The sequence below is a fragment of the Tachysurus vachellii genome, chromosome 6 (assembly GCF_030014155.1).
Source record: "Tachysurus vachellii isolate PV-2020 chromosome 6, HZAU_Pvac_v1, whole genome shotgun sequence".
Classification (NCBI taxonomy): Eukaryota; Metazoa; Chordata; class Actinopteri; order Siluriformes; family Bagridae; genus Tachysurus; species Tachysurus vachellii.
Genome location: NC_083465.1, coordinates 12,165,942 through 12,184,344, shown reverse-complemented (window position 1 = coordinate 12,184,344; position 18,403 = coordinate 12,165,942). Strand labels below are relative to the sequence as shown.

Here is an 18,403-nt window from a genome sequence, read left to right as displayed (position 1 = left end):
TTAGTCAATCATGTCAAAAACAACATAGGTATGAGGAAGAGTGTACTTTCTTTTGCCCAATGATAAGCTAGATATAAAGGACAAGTATTTTTCCCAACTGACCAAGCTATCACTTTTGTATATGAAACCTTGTTGCAGATTGACTTTGGACTATACAGTACAAAAATACTCTCATTTTAAAGACATCACAGGGTTGCCCTAAAGATTCACAAATGCCATTTAGACCTACTGTAACTACAATACACCATTTTCTGTTATCCTCTTCTTTGTGCATAATTACATTTCCTAGTGGAAATTATTAAAGACTGTTGCTGTTAATTGCATTCATGTTAATTAATACATCATCATCAGATTTCTATTTACACAAATACATCAGATTATACATCAGATCAGATTATGCAAATTCACAATAATTAATCTCTCTAAACTTCAGCTGGCATTGTTGTGCACTTCTGCTTACAGTATGCGCCTGTCCAAAAAATATGATCCTTGCAGAACACAGACACAGCAATGCACATAAAAAATTAGTAAATTAAAGGTGAGTGCTGAAAGCTCTGACTAGTTACAGGTACACTTGACTGTCATAAACGCACTGAGTTTTCTTTTTTTTAAAAAAAAAAAAGATAAGATAAACAGATCTGGATGCAATGTGACACTGAGCTGAAGATAAATAGATAAATAAACTAATGTTTTGAAATAAAACAGGTGTCAATCAGAAAGGTTTTATTGAAAAATTAAGGTGAAAGCCAGAAAAAGAACAGAAATATCAACAAACAACAAAAAGAAAAAAGTGGCAGAGAGTTCATTGGTGAGATAATGCTGCATTTGTGGAGCTTTGCAAGTGGATAATTGCATGCTGTATTAAAGTCATTTCCCACCTCATTTCCCACCTCAGCATGTTAGAGTGTAAGACTCCACAAAAGTGTGATAGCAAGTAGCATTAGCAACATAGCAAGTAGTGTTAGCAAGAATTGTTTTTTTGTATAGAATCAGAAAACCAATCTAAAAACAATATACCATTGCACCATGTTGATTTGAAGTCACTCAATATAAATGAGGAAGGAACTGGTAGGTGAGAAGACTACCCCAGTTTGACGAGTGGAAATTACATATTGAGAGGGTGTTTTTGGTGTTTTTTACCAGTTGTTGGCAGGGACTTACAAGTTACCACTTCATTTTAGTCACATTAAAACACTCACTGAAAAGAGGCAGAATTCAAATCTGTCTTGGTAGTGCTAACCTTGCATCTCTTTAAGGGCATTTACATTTAAATTTCTATATTCTAAACTACATCTAATCACCGCAAGACTCTCTTTCCACCAGACATCGCACATTTATACCCACCAGGACTAAGTTATAAATTTGACTTGTTCTGGTTGCACACAGAGAGTTTGTCATACTATTCAGTGTGACACCGACATTATGAACATGAATAAAATCAACACATTATGCAGTCATTCCAAACTGCACAGGCACTGCTTATTTTTGTACTGTTAATGGCATATACCAGGACACTCTGATGCAGTGATTTACAGGAAGATAAAAACATTTAATTTAAATAAATATAAATTATAAATAAATAAGTTTATCCTTTATTGAATTTAAAACAAAGGGTTAAAATATGGCAATTCTATTATTCTTTCTGAATAGTATAGACATTATGTAATCTGGTATATTATTATATTGTACATGATGAAAAAAGGCAACATTGTGTGTCATCACATTAATATTAGTAGATTAGTAATGTGTTTATTTCTCATGCTGATGTTATCTACTTTAATTAGCAGTGGCAGAATGCTAAGAATATAAAACCCCACAGGACTTTGTGTTGTAGCTTTTTCTGGTTAACTGAACAGCTTGTACTTGGCCCTGGCCAAATAGAGAATATGTTGATATGCTTAGTTCAATCAGAAGAAGATGAAAAAAACCTTAAGACATCAGGGAATCAGCTGGTTTTGTAATATATTTTTGTCTTCCTTTTCTTCAGTAATCCATATCAACCTCACTGACAGCCTCAGAAACCATCAGCCTTAATATATTTCCTACCATTTCTGTCCTGAATTTCAAATATGATCACCACCTGGCAGAGACAGCCTCCTTCCATAAATATAAGCTGCATAGCTTGAGATTAAGAAATTTTTTTAACCAGACTAATGTTTTTCAAGATTCCGTTCACCATTTTATTAATTACAGTAGGTAATTAACTAAAAGACCAAATTATTCAGTTACAGTAATCTTTGGTCAACAAATAAACTGAATAATATTGAGAACACACAAACATACTATGGTTCATCTTTCTCTTTTACTTTTTAACTGAAGTACCCAGTGACTGCAGCCAGGGTTTTCCTATGATCAAATTATCATGCGCTCCTAGTGCTCACATTTGGGCTTGAAATATATGCATCAAAATAACAACTGTAGGATGCTGACTGTGTGATTAACAGGTTCTGGCTGGCCGCAGGGTGAAAGTTGGAGAGAAAAATATCCACACTTCAAGGTGGAGATGTTTATAGTTGTGTGTCTGCCTCCAGCTGTGTCCTCCACACATTTTCCAATCAAACATCAGATGTGCTCCCTGAATGCTTTCACGCTCAGAGCTCTTTAAGATACACTCACACTCTCATACAGTACCTGTAATGTTTTCTTAATAACAATTGATATTTATTTCAAACAAAGCTCATGTGATGTCAATCCACCAAAAAACACACAAACAAACACACACACACGCAGTCTTTTCTTCTGTACTGCGGGTGAAATAGTGACAGAAATAGACAAAATTCCTTCAAGCAAAGTGCTTCTGAAGCTGCAGGGGGTGTAAAAAGTTGATATTCTACATGCAAATGTAGTAACACAAACACTAAAATCACACGCACTATGGGATTTGTTTTTGCCACACAATGACACTTGTGAATCAATACAGATGATTATTCATTAATTATTTTATACATCTTCAGTAACCACTTTATTCTGGTCAGTTTAAAGTGAATCTATAGCCCATACCAGACACAGTGAGCATGAGGGATTGTCCACTAGTAATCCACAGTAAACAGCAGATTCTATCCACTGTGTGGACAAAAGTATGTTGACCAGAAGACCCATGTGAGCTTGTTGAACAAACCATTCCAAAGTTGGTCTGTTCTTTGCTGCTTTAACAGTCACCAAACCTTTGGGATGATTTGAACATGGTTGAAAGAGCATTAGTGATTTCAGTCCCTGGCGGAGTGAAGGCCTGGCACACAGTCAGCATTAAAAATCATCTCAGAGGTGTTCAGTTGATAGTTGATAGAGAAGTCAGAGCTCTTTGTAGGCCATTTGAGATTTTGGAAAACCATGTCTTCATACAGTAGAAGTCACTGTGCAAATGGCATTGTCATGATGAAACAAATTTACACCCCTTAATTACAGTGACGGTAAATCTTAAATGTACATACAGCATACAAAGAAATTCCAATAGTCCATTTCCTAACAGTGAAATAGCATTCAATTAGAGGAGTGACAGCAATATTTTTTTTTTTTAAAAAGCAACATTATCATTTAATTGAGAATGACACCCATTACTGTATTGTAACTGGTGGTCCAGTCATTAAATTAGAACATTATCCTAGTTATCAGCTAAGCTTAGTTGTAAGAGATGTTCAGCATATTTACTCCTGCCATCATCATTTAGATTTTTTACTCACAATATTATTAGTTCACTTTTATCACTTAAAATGTCTATGCTTAGGCTTCTTGCCTACATGTCTAAAAAAATTAGAACCTTTTTTTTTAACAAAATTAGAACCACAACACTGTAGGATTACTACAGTATGTTTACTGTGCTTTACAATAACCTGGAATGTGGCACAAGACAGCATGCAATAACTGAATCAAGCAAACCCTTGACATCAGGAGGTGAAATGCAAGCTCAATTGGGTTAAGTGGGTCTGGTGATTGACTTGGCCAGCCTAAAACCCCAATAATTGCCACTTATTGAAGTCCTTTGTTGTGTTGGCAGTGTGTTTTGGGATGTTGTTTTGCTGCATGATGAAGTTCATCCCAATTAGTTTGGATGCATTTCTCTCTAAATTGGCAGACAGAATGTTTCTGTATCATGAATAAAAATGAACCCCATACAAGGAGCCATGCAACCCATGACACTACCTCCACCATGCTTCACAGATGAGCCCATATATTTTGATCATGAGCAGATTTTTTTTGTGGTTCATTTCAATATTTGTTTGTAAATTGAAATTTGGTTTTACGATTCTTACCGGTGATGAGTGACTTGGACTCATGGTATACCCTCAATATTTCTTCTCTCAAAGTCTTCATAAAGAGTGGATTTTTATATCTTCACCCCTGTGCTGTGGAAAAGTGAAGGTATCTGACTGTTGTTTTGGGGTTTGTCTTCATGGCACAATATTTCTGTCATCAACTGCTGTTTTCCATGGCTAACCTGTTTGATTATGTGTACAGTAATTTTTTTCTTTTGTATTGTTTGTTACTTTTGTATCAGCATACAGTACATGAACTTGGCTGAAGCCTTTGTTGCCATTTTCAGCCCTCCTCCAGCCCTCCTCTCCATGTAGCAGCTTGTGGTTGGCTGTCTGGGTTCTGCTTACACCAATGTGTGTGTTGCAGTCTCCTATACATGACCGGAGTACAGAACATTTTCCCCAGTGTCTAAGCACTGATCCAGTCCACCTGGTTCAAGTATGTCTTACCAATGCTAGGTTGTTCTTCTTCCACATTTCCCCTACCACTTATTATGCCTATGTCACAAGACTGTTGGATGTGAGAAGGTAGGTGTACAACATCCATGTGTCTTTCCTTTTACCAAATCAAGCTTTTCATCCTAGTCCTTTTTTTTTTTTTTTTTTTTTGCAGAAACATCCAGACTGAAGTTTTATACTGTACTTTGAGTGGGTTATTAGCCCACCCAGCTTCACCAGAACCCTTTTGGGCAGCATATTTTAAAGGTTGTCCAAACATGACTTTATGGTAACAGTAACTTGAATTGTTAGACCCCCTTACTAATACTGTATTATACTGTTAAGCAGACTTTGCCTTTTTCCACAATAAATAACAAGGGGATAGACTTCAAGAGATATAATAGTTATATGCCCATTATGTTGCTCTAACAGAAAGATACACACAGAGGATCAAATGACCAAACACATGGCCCATGGCCAAGAAGGTCTCAGCTACGCTCTCTACTGTATGCTATCTAAAGAATATGGACATCTATAAGATAGTAGAGAATAAAAAACTACTGTATATCTGCTTGACTGAAACTAAATGGTTTATTATTTGGGAAGCAAACAGTGGTTTTACAGGGAACCACCAGTAACTGACACAGAAACTGTATGTGGAGAACATTGTTATTTGCTATTTAACAAGCTACATCACAATTCATGAATAGTCTAACTGGAACATGGCTTTGAATGGACAAGCTGGCACTTCATGACAAAATCATTTAAAAAAAATCCATTCTACAACACAGCACTACTGCTTAGTGCCTTCTTTCCTGCAAAAACTTTCTCCATGATTAACCTATTTTAAGTTTTATTCTGGTTTTACACAGACCATGTACATTAAATATACAATGAAAATACATTAAATGTACATAAGTATTCAAAACGCAAATATTACTACAGGCTTAAGGGCTATTAAGAGAGTTATGTGAAAACTGCAAGAAAATTGTTGATGAGAGTGGTCCAGACACCAGTTTCTGATGGATCAACGTCCACTATGAATGGCATGGAAGGGTCTGGACATTTTAAGATGCGCACTGTAGTGAAAGTAGGGTGGTTAATGTAGATGATATACTGCAAAGTCAAAAAAATTTACTCTGTTACTGTGGCAGGTACTGGCCAGTTTGTTACCAGAAAGACCTGTCTTGGTCCATGAGCATTCCCCTTGGCCTGTAATGTAGGCTAGGAAAGACTACATAGAACCATTTACATAGAACTGATGTTTGAAAGAGTCTATCTTGTCTATATAAATGTTGTTGATGTAGGCAATGAAACTTTTCTAACATCAGCCACAGCATGTCATTAATCATGAGTTGCTGCTAAAAGCCATCTTCTGCTCTTTTCCAAAGCAAATGTTTGTAGGCACTTAATAGATTGAGTTTTGTGAATATCTTGGCCTCCAGTAGTTGTTCTAGATTTGCTAGGACTAGTGCTCCAGGGGATAATCAAACATGACATTGACTTGATTCAGGCCACAATAATCAATGCTTGGCTTGGAAAAGTCCAAGGTATGGGAGCCCACTGGCCTTGTCATGTTGAACACCTCACTGAACTCTTGGTCGTCTTACAGATCTTGAAGTGCACTGTGATCTCAAGGCTTTCAATTGGGTTTGAAGCCACAAAGTAACAGTTGGCCTGACAAGGTATTGACCAGCATGTGATCTTTTTGGTGAGATTTGGAGGACTTGAATATGCATCCATTTGCTCCAACTGAAACTTGCTTGTGATGATGACAAGTAGAGAGATGCATTCTTGAAGGTCTGTTCAGTGTATGAAGTTACCAGCCTTGCCAGCATCAATCATGACTGGAAAAGAAGAAAGATGAGTATACCATCTAAACTGGTAGCCAAAACATGTCGTGTGAGAGGAAAAGAGATTTGGGAACCCCACTTGACCAGAAAAGCAAAGAGAGCACAAGAGCATGAAACCCTATCAATCTGCTGCACTGTAAGCCCTTACAGGTTGATTGAACTTAAAAAATTATGGTTAATAACTAAAAAAGTTAATTTTGTCTTGTTGAAAAAACAACACATTTTAAGTTTTAAGCACAGGCTCCCCGTGACCCGAGGTAGTTCGGATAAGCGGTAGAAAATGAGTGAGTGAGAGTGAGTAAATCTTTAAAACAGTATTTTAAAACTTTTCCAAATATTTAACAAGCAGTGTTGTTATATTGTATTAATAAGGAACATGAACATTTGTCCAACCCTAAGGCATAGCTCAACGAAAGGGAACGTTTTTTATCTAACGATTCTGAAAGAGAACCAGAAGAAACATGAATTTACCGTACCTGTTTACATGGTTAGCTGATTTGTAACAGCCAGAATCTTGCCCTTCAAATCCTTCTTGCCTAAACCTAGCAAAACTTGCTGAATGAAAAGAAAGTTGTTGCCCATGCACTTTGGGTAGTCTAGGTGCATTGCATAAGTTAAACCAAAAAGAAGACACATGGCCTGGGGTATGTTGTCTAAATTGTCCATTACAACATACCCCTCCAAGATGATTCCCACAGAGGATGGGTGGAGACGGAGGGACAGGGGTTGCAGAGCCACATCTTCATTTTCTAAGCTGAGGATTCCAACTGGCACATATTGGTACGAGTCTCCATCATCAGAAGCCTGGACAAGAGATTGGAGATTACTAAAATACATTTTAGCAGTATACAGTTTTTTCTAGATATTAATTTGTAATTTTAAAACGGGATAAGTGTATTTTAAGGCTATTGCAAGACTTAAAACTACATAAACATTCTTGATACAGGCATGGAAAAGGGTGGCTTCTTGCATAGCTCCCATGTTTAAGTCTGTAATGTTTTAACAAGTATCCCCTTTTGTCACAAGCAAATATGTAATACTTACATTTCCAGATCATCTTGATTAGCCTTGCTTTGAAGTTGAATCTGCAGAGTAATAAAAAACATTAGATTGCTTTTTACATGATGACAAGAAAAAAATTATATCTTTTGATCTGTTATCTACAAAATTTCTATCCAAAATAAAGTACTATCTAGCTATCTATTTATTTATTTAGCATGTCATGATACAACAAACTCGCATTAACCAAAATGTATAGCTAACACCACGCTGATGAGCACGAGGTTGCATTTCTTTAAGACAACTAACGGTTACATGGGCTAGTTTTTCTTGCGGGCAGTCGAATTTCAATTTAAGCTATTTTGTTTAATACTTCACTCACAAAGAAATGTAAAAACTTCTAAAAGGTTAATGATAAAGTTGCGCTGTATTTAAACCATGTTGGACATTTCTAATATGGTAAACCGCCAAGATGCAAAAACACCATCGAAAAAAGATATAGTTTTACACAACAGACGACGTTTTCGGTCATTTGTTTAATGAGAATTATTGATCAAAAAAAGGTTAAGCATTAGATTTTAAATGTGACGATTCCAAAGAGCATGTCGTAACATAGAACTATATAAAAGTGGCGGTTGCGACTGATAGATACAACACGATGGCGAACGTTAAAATGTAAACACAGCCTAAACATACATTTAGTTTTACTCGCTAAATGTTATACATCTCATTTATCAATGTTTTATAATGTATTCGCTGTTTCAGACCAAAATGTAAAGCCCTACTCACCAGCAAACGTTGATGAAAATGCGCGCTGCATCCTTGTCTGACATCAGTTCAAAGAGCCAATCAACATCTTCCTTGTATTGCGTTGCATTGACAACAGACTAAAATAAGCTAAGTTAAGTACATTCAATTTAAACAATTCAATAGAATGAACAGTATCATGCAAATCGTACAACAAACTAAAAACATGGAGTAATTGTGCTTTATTTTACTGTTTATTGTACCTAAGTAGTTTGAATTAAAACAATTTCAGGGATAACAGTGTGGGGTGCCAGTGTATTTCTTAGAATAAGTATCACTGTTGGGGAGACAGTTGGTGGTGGAACTGGTGTAGCTGGAGTAGTGAAATGACCTTGTGCCACTAGTGCCTAGTGCCACTTATTACCTGCTGTGTTAATAGGATGGTAATGTATTCTGTCATGATAGAGTTATGGATGCATGTGCAGACTTATTTTTCATGTTTTCATTAAACATGACAAACAAAACACAGACATAATCCAGAGGCAAACACAAGATTCAGGTAATGGTCAGGTGATGAACAAACCACTTTAGGGTAGGCAAGAGCAAAATGAGTAAAAACAAAAACTAGATCAAACTAGATAGACAATCAATAAACAATTCTTGGTAACACTTAGGGAATAAACACAGTATACGAGTGATTGGAAGGCAAATCATTATATACTACTTTGAGTGTCACCACGATAAGAATAAGACTTCAGGTGTGTGCAACCAGTATGATGGTGAGTTTGAACATGAGAGTTTTAACTGTGGTCCATGTTTGCATGTTTGTAGGCTGTGCTGTGTTTTGAAATTTTTTTCTTTGATGATGTAACAGTCAGAAGACGCCACCTAAAGAGGTAGTCTTGATCGCCCACATTACAGAGAATTATTAACTTAAAACTAAACTACAATTTACAAAACAAACAAATCATGAGTAGCAAAAACATGACTACCAAATGTCTATCTTGATACACAAAAACTGTCGTCACACCACACTACACAAACACAAAACAATGTCTGACAAAGACAAGTAAGAGCTGGTATATATAGGGCAGAACATTGGGGTAAATGGAAAACAAGTGACAAGGCAGGGAAGTGTAAAAATAGGAAGGCTGTGGCACAACACATGTGGGGATAACACATAAACAAAAGGCAGGCCATGATGAAACATCTGCCAGCTCCAGAATTGTCCCAGTAGATCCTGACAACTTAAATATAGATTAATAATTTTGTTCCTTTAAAAAATAATTCTGTCTGTTCTTTTTATTAATTTAAAAACAGTGTTAAATTAAAAAAAATAGTACATTTTATTTGCTGATATATGCTGAATTTATATCTCATAAGTTCTCAAATTGTTATATTTCAATTTGTGTGCACAATTAATTGTCAGAACATGGAAAAGAAAATATAATGCAAAATAATGCAAATTTGCTGCATCTGAAGTGCTATTTTTAGTAAGCATACAGAAAATAAGTGTAAAAGACATATTTTTAAATTATACCAGTGACTAATATAATAATTTCTACAAGGCTTGAAGGCATTTGCTTGCGCTTAAAATTGGTAGTAAAGAGGCGATTGAAAACCCTTTTCTCAGACACCTCTACACAAGGAAAAATCTGGCAACCTTAGAGGTGTGAAATACACAAAGATAATTTGCATAACCTAAAATCATACCAGAAAATCATCAAATATAACCCCTCTATATATTATATGTAATTATGCATATATTGTTATGCATAAATATTGTTATTTTTGACTTTACCAATTCTGAATGACTAAGCAAAAGGTGAAATAAATCTATGCAGCACAATTTGTATTCCTCAAAAATTGCTTTAAAGGGAATTTAATTTATTTAATTATAAGGGTTTTTCTATTGCTAAAGTTTTTTAATGCTGGGCTCAACATTTTATTTTGGCAGATAGCATTTATGTTCCCATTTCAGAAATTTAGGAGCACTGCAATTTAGAAGTACTATAAAAAAAATTGTGTTGCAAGTTACAGCATGAATGAAAATAAAAATAGAATTTATTGTTAAATCTGCTACTCTATCACTTTCTCAGTGCTGCCTTCATGCTTTTTCTCCATCATTGTCAAACTGACTGAACCAATCACTAGTAGGACTTTTAATCACTAGTGGCCTAGTGGTGCTGCATGTTTTGTGTGTGTCACTTGTTAGAGGGTGTACTGTATGTAACCAAGAAAAGTACACACACAAAAAATGCTAGTAGACATCACTAAAAAGTATCAAGGATTTGTACCAGATACTTAAAATATAATATGCATTTAAACAGATACCCAACAACCTATCAGGAATTATACTCACCACAGAAGGGCAGCAACCCCTGGGCTGACTATATTGTGCAGAAATTGGCAAACATTGCTGAAACATGGCTAGGTCTTCTGTAACAGGAATATTAGATATTAGAGAAATTCTAAGACAGTAAGTCTAATGTCCAGTCTAGAAAACAGTCCAGTATAGGATGGGCATTTTGCTTCTTCACACTAAATTCAGCTCATGAGGGCCAAGGGAAATTTATGATCAGTCTGGTAGATCTGTTTACTGAGGCATAACGCTAAACTGCAGCAGAGCAGGTCTTTCTATATAGCTACTGTATTATCTGTATTTGCATGACATATTATACATTTATTATAGCCTAACATTTGTCAAGTAAATCTCTATCAATCAATCACTCACTCACTCACTCACTCACTCACTCACTCACTCACTCACTCACTCACTCGCTCACTCACTCACTCACTCATTTTCTACCGCTTATCCGAACTATTCTCGGGTCACGGGGCGCCTGTGCCTATCTCAGGCATTATCGGGCATCAAGGCAGGACACACCCTGGACGGAGTGCCAACCCATCACAGGGCACACACACACACTCTCATTCACTCACGCAATCACACACTACGGACAATTTTCCAGAGATGCCAATCAACCTACCATGCATCATACTGACTCTGTCTGTCCGGTTTGCTTATGTCGCACATTTGTCACCACTGAGAGGTCTTCAGCAGTTCAACTAATTACAAACCGTCATGTTTCTAAACCTAAAATTTGTTCTGTTTACATTTCTGTGGTGTATGTCCTGATACTGTTAATAAACATACGTTTGCATCCAACCCCAAAGTTATAAGTTCTGTAGTTAAACAGTTTTTGTTGGTGGGTTGTGTTTTTGTGTTGCTGTCGCTGTCAGTTGTTATTGTTAATGGGAATACAGGACTGCTCGGTTGATTTCTGTGCTCACTGGAAGAGCACTAACCTGAGCGGGAGCAGCATGGCCTAACAATGGTGAGGTCACCTAGTTCTATGATTGTTTCACTGTGCTATACTACAACGTCTTTAATCATTCCCAAAGGGCAAAGAATGAATGAGACCAAGACGTACAGCCATGTATGCTGTAGAGTTCAGATGTCAGGCAGTGGATAGAATGAGCCAGTTCTCATTTCCTTATTTCCCATCAGGGACTTGAACAAGACAAGAGTGATTTGCCAGTCTTAACTGAAGTCGAAGACATTCATTGATCTCGTCATATGTCCGGACAATTGTTAAACAAGAGATGAAAAACCTTCCTATTCTCTGGTTCGCTGAACCAAGAGGAAAGTCAAAACCTATGCAAATATGTCACACCCAACTGAGCAGAACATCTACAATATGAAAAAATGGGTAAATGCTTTTTACTCTCGAGATTTTCTTGAACCTCATGGCACAACATGTTGTCCAACATGTCAAAAGTGACTCCTCAAATGGGTAAATGTCTTCCTTGGCTGTGGCAACACAAGTCTGTAATTTCCTGGTCAGTGAAATTCTAACCTAGAAACCTCACTGGCACGAATCATACATGAAACATTCACTGTCCCGTTGTATATAGATCAATTGACAGCTAAGGCAATGGTAAGAAAACTTCCTGTGATTTGAAATGTTTGTGTTAAATTATGTGCAGTAATTGAATAGTTCACACCAAAGACTGTATAAGACTTATAAAGGTTTCTTGGGCTTGCCAACATTTATTTCAATACATTTTTTTTGTTGTTTTTTTTTTTGCTCCACAGTAGATTTAATCAATTCACTACTGCTGGAATGCTGGAAGGACTCCCCAAACTGCTTTTCAGTTATTGACTACATCCTGATCCAGCATTGCCATTTATAGATAAGGCAGAGTACTGGTTGTCAAAATAGTTGGACACCCATTTGTAGCACAATTACCACCTCAACCTAAAGAATCTCAAAATAGCTAAATTAACCCTAGATATGAAAGTGGTTCTTCTCACCATAGCTCTAGGTCATAGAACTGTTCAGTTCATCACAGATTTAACAATACTAATTCAGGTTATTTAACTTTCATTTACAGCCCTACCCACTATACTTGAAACAGCTGAGCTTCTATTCCATCATTTATTGATATATTTAAGCATCCCAAAACACAGAAGTTGGGGATTTCTCTGAGTATGACTTCAGTGTATTAAGCTAATGTAAAAAACAAGACATACAATGTTTCATGTGGAGCTTTTGTGCAGACCATCAGGAGGATTGGTCCCAGGTCTTGCCCTTGGCATAATATGCTCAGAATTCACTGCATCATTCAGTGATATCAACACACTCCATTTCAGTGAGTCCTGGAGATATTAGACTCCAGTGTTTCCCTGGAGTTTATGAGTGGTTTCAGAAAAGTGAATAGAACTAGGAGGCATGCCACAGATGGTTGTAGCAAAAAGTTAGACCCCATAAAGTGTTTGCAGATTGTCTTGACCTGATACATCAGTTTATGACTCTGATGATGCAGAACGCTCATACACTGTCCATTTGAAGTGTTAATGAAATAACTTTCATATTCATTTCAAATTGCTTCATATTGGATGCATATGTAAAATGTATTATTATTAGCCTATTTTTTTATGATTTAAATGTTGAGATTGTATTGAGTTTTTTAACAAATTCAAAACAAACCTCAATAGAACAATTTGTTCCTATGCAGATTTATGCAGTTACATCAAACAAAATAAAATTAACTAAAAGAAGTGAAAGGGGGGGGGGGCATGGCTTAGTGGTTAGCACGTTCGCCTCACACCTCACACCAGGGTTGGGGGTTTGATTCCCGCCTCCGCCTTGTGTTTGTGGAGTTTGCATGTTCTCCCCGTGCCTCGGGGTTTCCTCCGGGTACTCCGGTTTCCTCCCCCGGTCCAAAGACATGCATGGTAGGTTGATTGGCATCTCTGGAAAATTGTCCGTAGTGTGTGATTGCGTGAGTGAATGAGAGTGTGTGTGCCCTGTGATGGGTTGGCACTCCGTCCAGGGTGTATCCTGCCTTGATGCCCGATGACGCCTGAGATAGGCACAAGCTCCCCGTGACCCAAGTAGTTCGGATAAGCGGTAGAAAATGAATGAATGAATGGAGTGTAAAGCAGTCAGTAACTAAAAAGCATGGTGGGTACTGATGTGTACAAAGTTAAATGCAAAATCTATACTTGTCTGGACCTCTCAATCTTCACAGCAACATTCATTAATTTTCTTTCAAATGCAAGCTTAAATGAACTGAGTTGGGTTTGTGCAATATAATGGTGCCTTTTGTATCAAGGTTCAGAGAAAAAAATTCATGTTGCAGTTTATGCTACTAAAGTGAGCGCATACAAACTGTGATACCAAATCAGCATGGCTTTTAGTGCACAATGGAATGTACCAAAATATTAACTATTGTTAATTTTTTTATCTGAATTTTCACCTTTTTCTGCATGCATAGCAGTATGACAGATCTTTATGAACAGATTTCTCAATCCAGTACTGATTATTATAACATGTCTATAATATTAAAATGACCATATTTTCACCAACTGTATATCAACATATAAGGTGAACCCAGAAACCCAAGAAAAACCCCTGAATCAAAAGTCTATTTCACTTTCCACACAAGACACTGCAAATCCATCCACAATCCTAATATAATCATAACTTTTGAAGATGACATTACCGTAATAGAACTGATATCACCTGGCTCTCAACCTAGAAAACAAAAGGACTAATCATGGAATTCTGAAAATTAAAACATAGTGTTTACAATCCCTTGCGCATCAAGGGTTAGAAGGGAAAATGAATCAACTTTTTTAAATTCCTTATTTAAAAATGTCCACATCAGTAATGATGATTAGTGTAAAAAAAAATAGGCTCCTTTTACTGAGAACCCTAGATAAAGAACTTAAGAACTCTCCAGCAGCTCCTTCTGAACTTCTTCTGCACCATTTAATTCATAATTATTGAATAACAGTGTACTCTCAGATAATCATGCTGCACCTCAGAAGACAGGAAGCCACTCAGGTCATATGATCATAAATTATATGTTCACAGCTTCCAACACTGGAAGAAGTTTACAGAATTCACTGTGCACAGAGAGCCCTAAACATCTCCAAAGAACCGACCTAACCCTGGGTATAGCATTTTTTCCTGTCTGCCTTTTAGAAAATGCTACAGAATTCTTTAGGTTTGTTCAACGTTTTTTCCCCCCCAGAGCTGTTACACTATTCAACACCCAGCATTTACTCCCTACAGTACACCATAACAGCACCACACACTAATCAACCACTTCACAAGTCAGGAGAATGATAAACCCTATAGTACACCTACATTGTGCAATGCTTAATACTACTCTTTCATTTACTCTTGTATACATATAATTAATCTGATATCACTTCACTTCTGAAGATACTGTGAATGCTGCTGCACATATACTTTTGTACTTAGTCATCACTCTGTTGCTTTGTTATTTTTTTCTTATTGCACTTATTTTCTATGTACTTTTATTCTATTCTATCTACATCTTTATTTCTATTTACTTTTTATTTAATAGTACTTATATTACTTTATTATTACTGATGGCTAAATATGTCAATACTTATTTGTTTGAATATGCTTTCTATTTGTATCCTTTATTTTATATTTATTGTTATACCCTTTACTCTAATGGCATCTACTGTCTTTCTTCAAGCAATCATTTCATTGATTTAAAAAAATTCCAACTGTTTAGCTTTAAATACAATGGTATTTAAAACTGTACTGCCCAACCTCTGTGAATTATAGCCATTATTAGGCATGCTTCTACTCTATGTCCAGTGGTATGGACAGACACTGAAAGTGTAAGATCAGTTAATTTTAAGGTTTGGATGAAAGTTAATCATTCATTCTTTTACATTGTTCACTCTCACCAACTTTCTCTCTCTTTCTCTGTCAACAGATGGGGTGTTTGTGTGCCTGTTGCCACAGACATGCAGCTTGTGAGTTAGGAGGCTGAGCCAAACCCCTGCCGGCTTGACTTCACATACTATGCTTCTCTCTCCTCACCAAATCCCCCCCTTGGTTTCCCCCTGTAGCTGACACTGTCATAACTGCAGCACTGACATTATAACACGATTATTAACAAACAGCCCACAGCTCAAAGCACCATGGCATATAGGGGCATGACAGAGAGAAATATTCTCTCTCTCTCTCTCTCTCTCTCTCTCTCTCACACACACACACACACACACACACACACAATCTAACTCCTTGTTTTCAGTACACAATCACTAACAAAGTAATAAACAGATCCAGGCACATTTGCACTTGTGTTTGTCTAATGTTGCTTGTACATTTCTCTTCTCCTCTTGCAAATTTATCTACATACACTTATCAAGCATATACATGTGAGAGTGGGACAGATTAAAGATTTGCCAAATGAAATGGAAATGTGGAAAATCCACCACGACTTATTTACAGTGAGGATGAGAGTTGCAGAGCTGAGAATTTTCACTTTCTGGGTTATGAATATATTTTTTTTTTAATTTGGAGCATCACTTTTGAAATGATCATAAGAAAAACATGCTGAAACCTTTTAAGTCAATGATTTTCACCCCTTACTCTGTATAATTCAACTGCAGCATGCAAACAAGATTAGAAGATAAAATACATAGACAGACAGACAGACAGACAGACAGACAGACAGATAGATAGATATGTTTGTAGTTAACCAGGTGCTTTGATCCCTTTTCCTCCTATGACACTTTCTCTGAGCTCACACACATACGCACATACGTACGCACGCACGCACACAAGCACAGACACACACACACACGCACGCCACAACGCCACAATCTCACTTCAGGATACGACCGACAGACTCCGCACTCTGCGCATCTTGACCTAATACTGTAGCTGTGTGTGTGTGTGGGTGTGTGTGTGTGTGTGTGTGTGAGTGTGTGTATGTTTGGAAAGCAGACTGATTCCGATTTTGTGAAATCTTGTGAAAGTCGGTGGGGCTGCACCGCTCCACATTTTTGCGCAACTATTTTCACTTATCCCTCGTCACAGATATTAGCTGAAGAAAACCATGACCCGAGATTGTTTCTGCATCCGGCGCGCGCTTTGGATCGCTGCTCGTTCCGGACTGTTAAAGCGGTGCTGAAAACCGCTGCGCTCTGTTTGTATAACTTTGATCGCGGTGGTTACAGGCGATCACTGAAGTCTAAAACTCTCTCCTCTGTCGGACTCATGGCTCTGTGGAGAATGGAACTGATCAGACTCTATTTGCTCCAGCTGGCTGTAATAGGTAAGTCTTTTTTTTTTTAACTATTTTTTTTAATCAGTCGCAATCTCTTAATTTTTATTCTCTGATGTGGTTCATGCACAACGCCTGTAACCAAGCTCAGCTGCAGCCGTTGCGGATTGTGCCGAAAACGACGAGTTGTAATTGTCTACTCTCGATGCACGAACCCTGATTTTCTTATAGCCATCCTCTATGTGTCTACCCTTCTGAGTCGCTTTTCTTCCATCTATAACAATGTCACCATATGACCGTAGTTTAGAAAGTTAAGTCAATCACCTTGCGCGCTCTAGCTCTTTAAGCGCAACTGTGGCGCATGCACAAAGCATAAGACAGATCGGCCGACACGCTAATGTGATTATGTTTGTGTGTTATAATTACCTGCCGTGATGTTTAATAGCCTCGATCACGGCACATTACCCCCGTCATTAAACGGCAATGGCGCTGAAAGGATGCGCGGCGTCACACTGAGGAAACCAGGTAAAGAGCAACGAGGACGCGGCAGCCTCTTCCTCAAATCAGTTTTATACATGATCTTAAAGTTCATGTCCATCTCTCCAAGGACTTCTAACGTAGAATGTACGTCCTTGATGCCAGCTATGCGTCATTTGGCCTACATTAGGTCTAATAGTGAACAAATTCTTATCTGGAGCGCAGAAAACAATTGTCTCTATACCTGTAATCTTAATTAGGACAAATTATGAGTCGAACCCAAGTTAACCTGTGTGAACCGAGATGGGAAAAAAAGTAAGTAAGCAAAATACAGGTTTTTGTCAGCCTTTGAAAGGAAAGATGAAATACAGCTACACAGCTTATCTACATTTTAAGATGCCTGAAATTGCCTAAATTCTAAGAAGTGTGAAAGATGGCATCAGATATTTTAGTCATATATTACCTTAGTTAAAAGTAGCTGAAATTCCTTTGAAGGCACATATTGTATTTTCAGTGGAGTTAATCAAACCTCAAACTAAAATTCATATTTATTCAAAACCAAAATGAGTTGAATTTAACAGGGGCCAAAGACCTACAGTGAGAAAACAATAGTCCTTAAGAGAAAAGTAAAAAAACTTGCTGCATCACTCCAAATGCAAAGTGGAATTGTAATAACAGGTTTATATGTGTCCTCATCATTAAAACAGGTGTGTGCATGCCCTCGTTCACACAGTGTTCAAAATGGCATATGAGAGGACGTAAAACAACCATCTGACTGCTACAATATCTGTAGTAAAGGCCTTTATTTGCTCTAAGTACACAGCTTGCACAGTTACATGTACATCATTTCCTGTACTTCCCCATGTACGTTGAAAAGATTCATTAGTGCTTATCCTAACCTGTAATCTTTTGACACAGAAAGTGTCAACGCTAACTCTGAGCCAGACTTGTAACACTTGAACAGATGTGGGTGAAATGTTTTGCCCCAAGGTAAAGCACTTCCTCTGGGGATAGGCTCCAGTCTGCAGAAGTGAGAGCCAAAACCTGTACAACCACCCAGAGCACATT

At 37.3% G+C, this 18,403-nt stretch overlaps 1 protein-coding gene across 1 annotated transcript in view; it reads left to right on the top strand.

Annotated features, from left to right (window-relative positions):
• The first annotated feature begins 16,530 nt into the window (after window positions 1–16,530).
• Window positions 16,531–18,403, top strand: part of gfra4a (GDNF family receptor alpha 4a) — a 78,394-nt gene continuing 76,521 nt past the window's right edge. Inside the window, exon 1 of the mRNA XM_060871357.1 lies at window positions 16,531–16,909. Within this exon, the coding sequence (XP_060727340.1) occupies window positions 16,564–16,909 (346 nt within the window). The 5' untranslated portion in view covers window positions 16,531–16,563. The remainder of the gene's footprint in view (window positions 16,910–18,403) is intronic.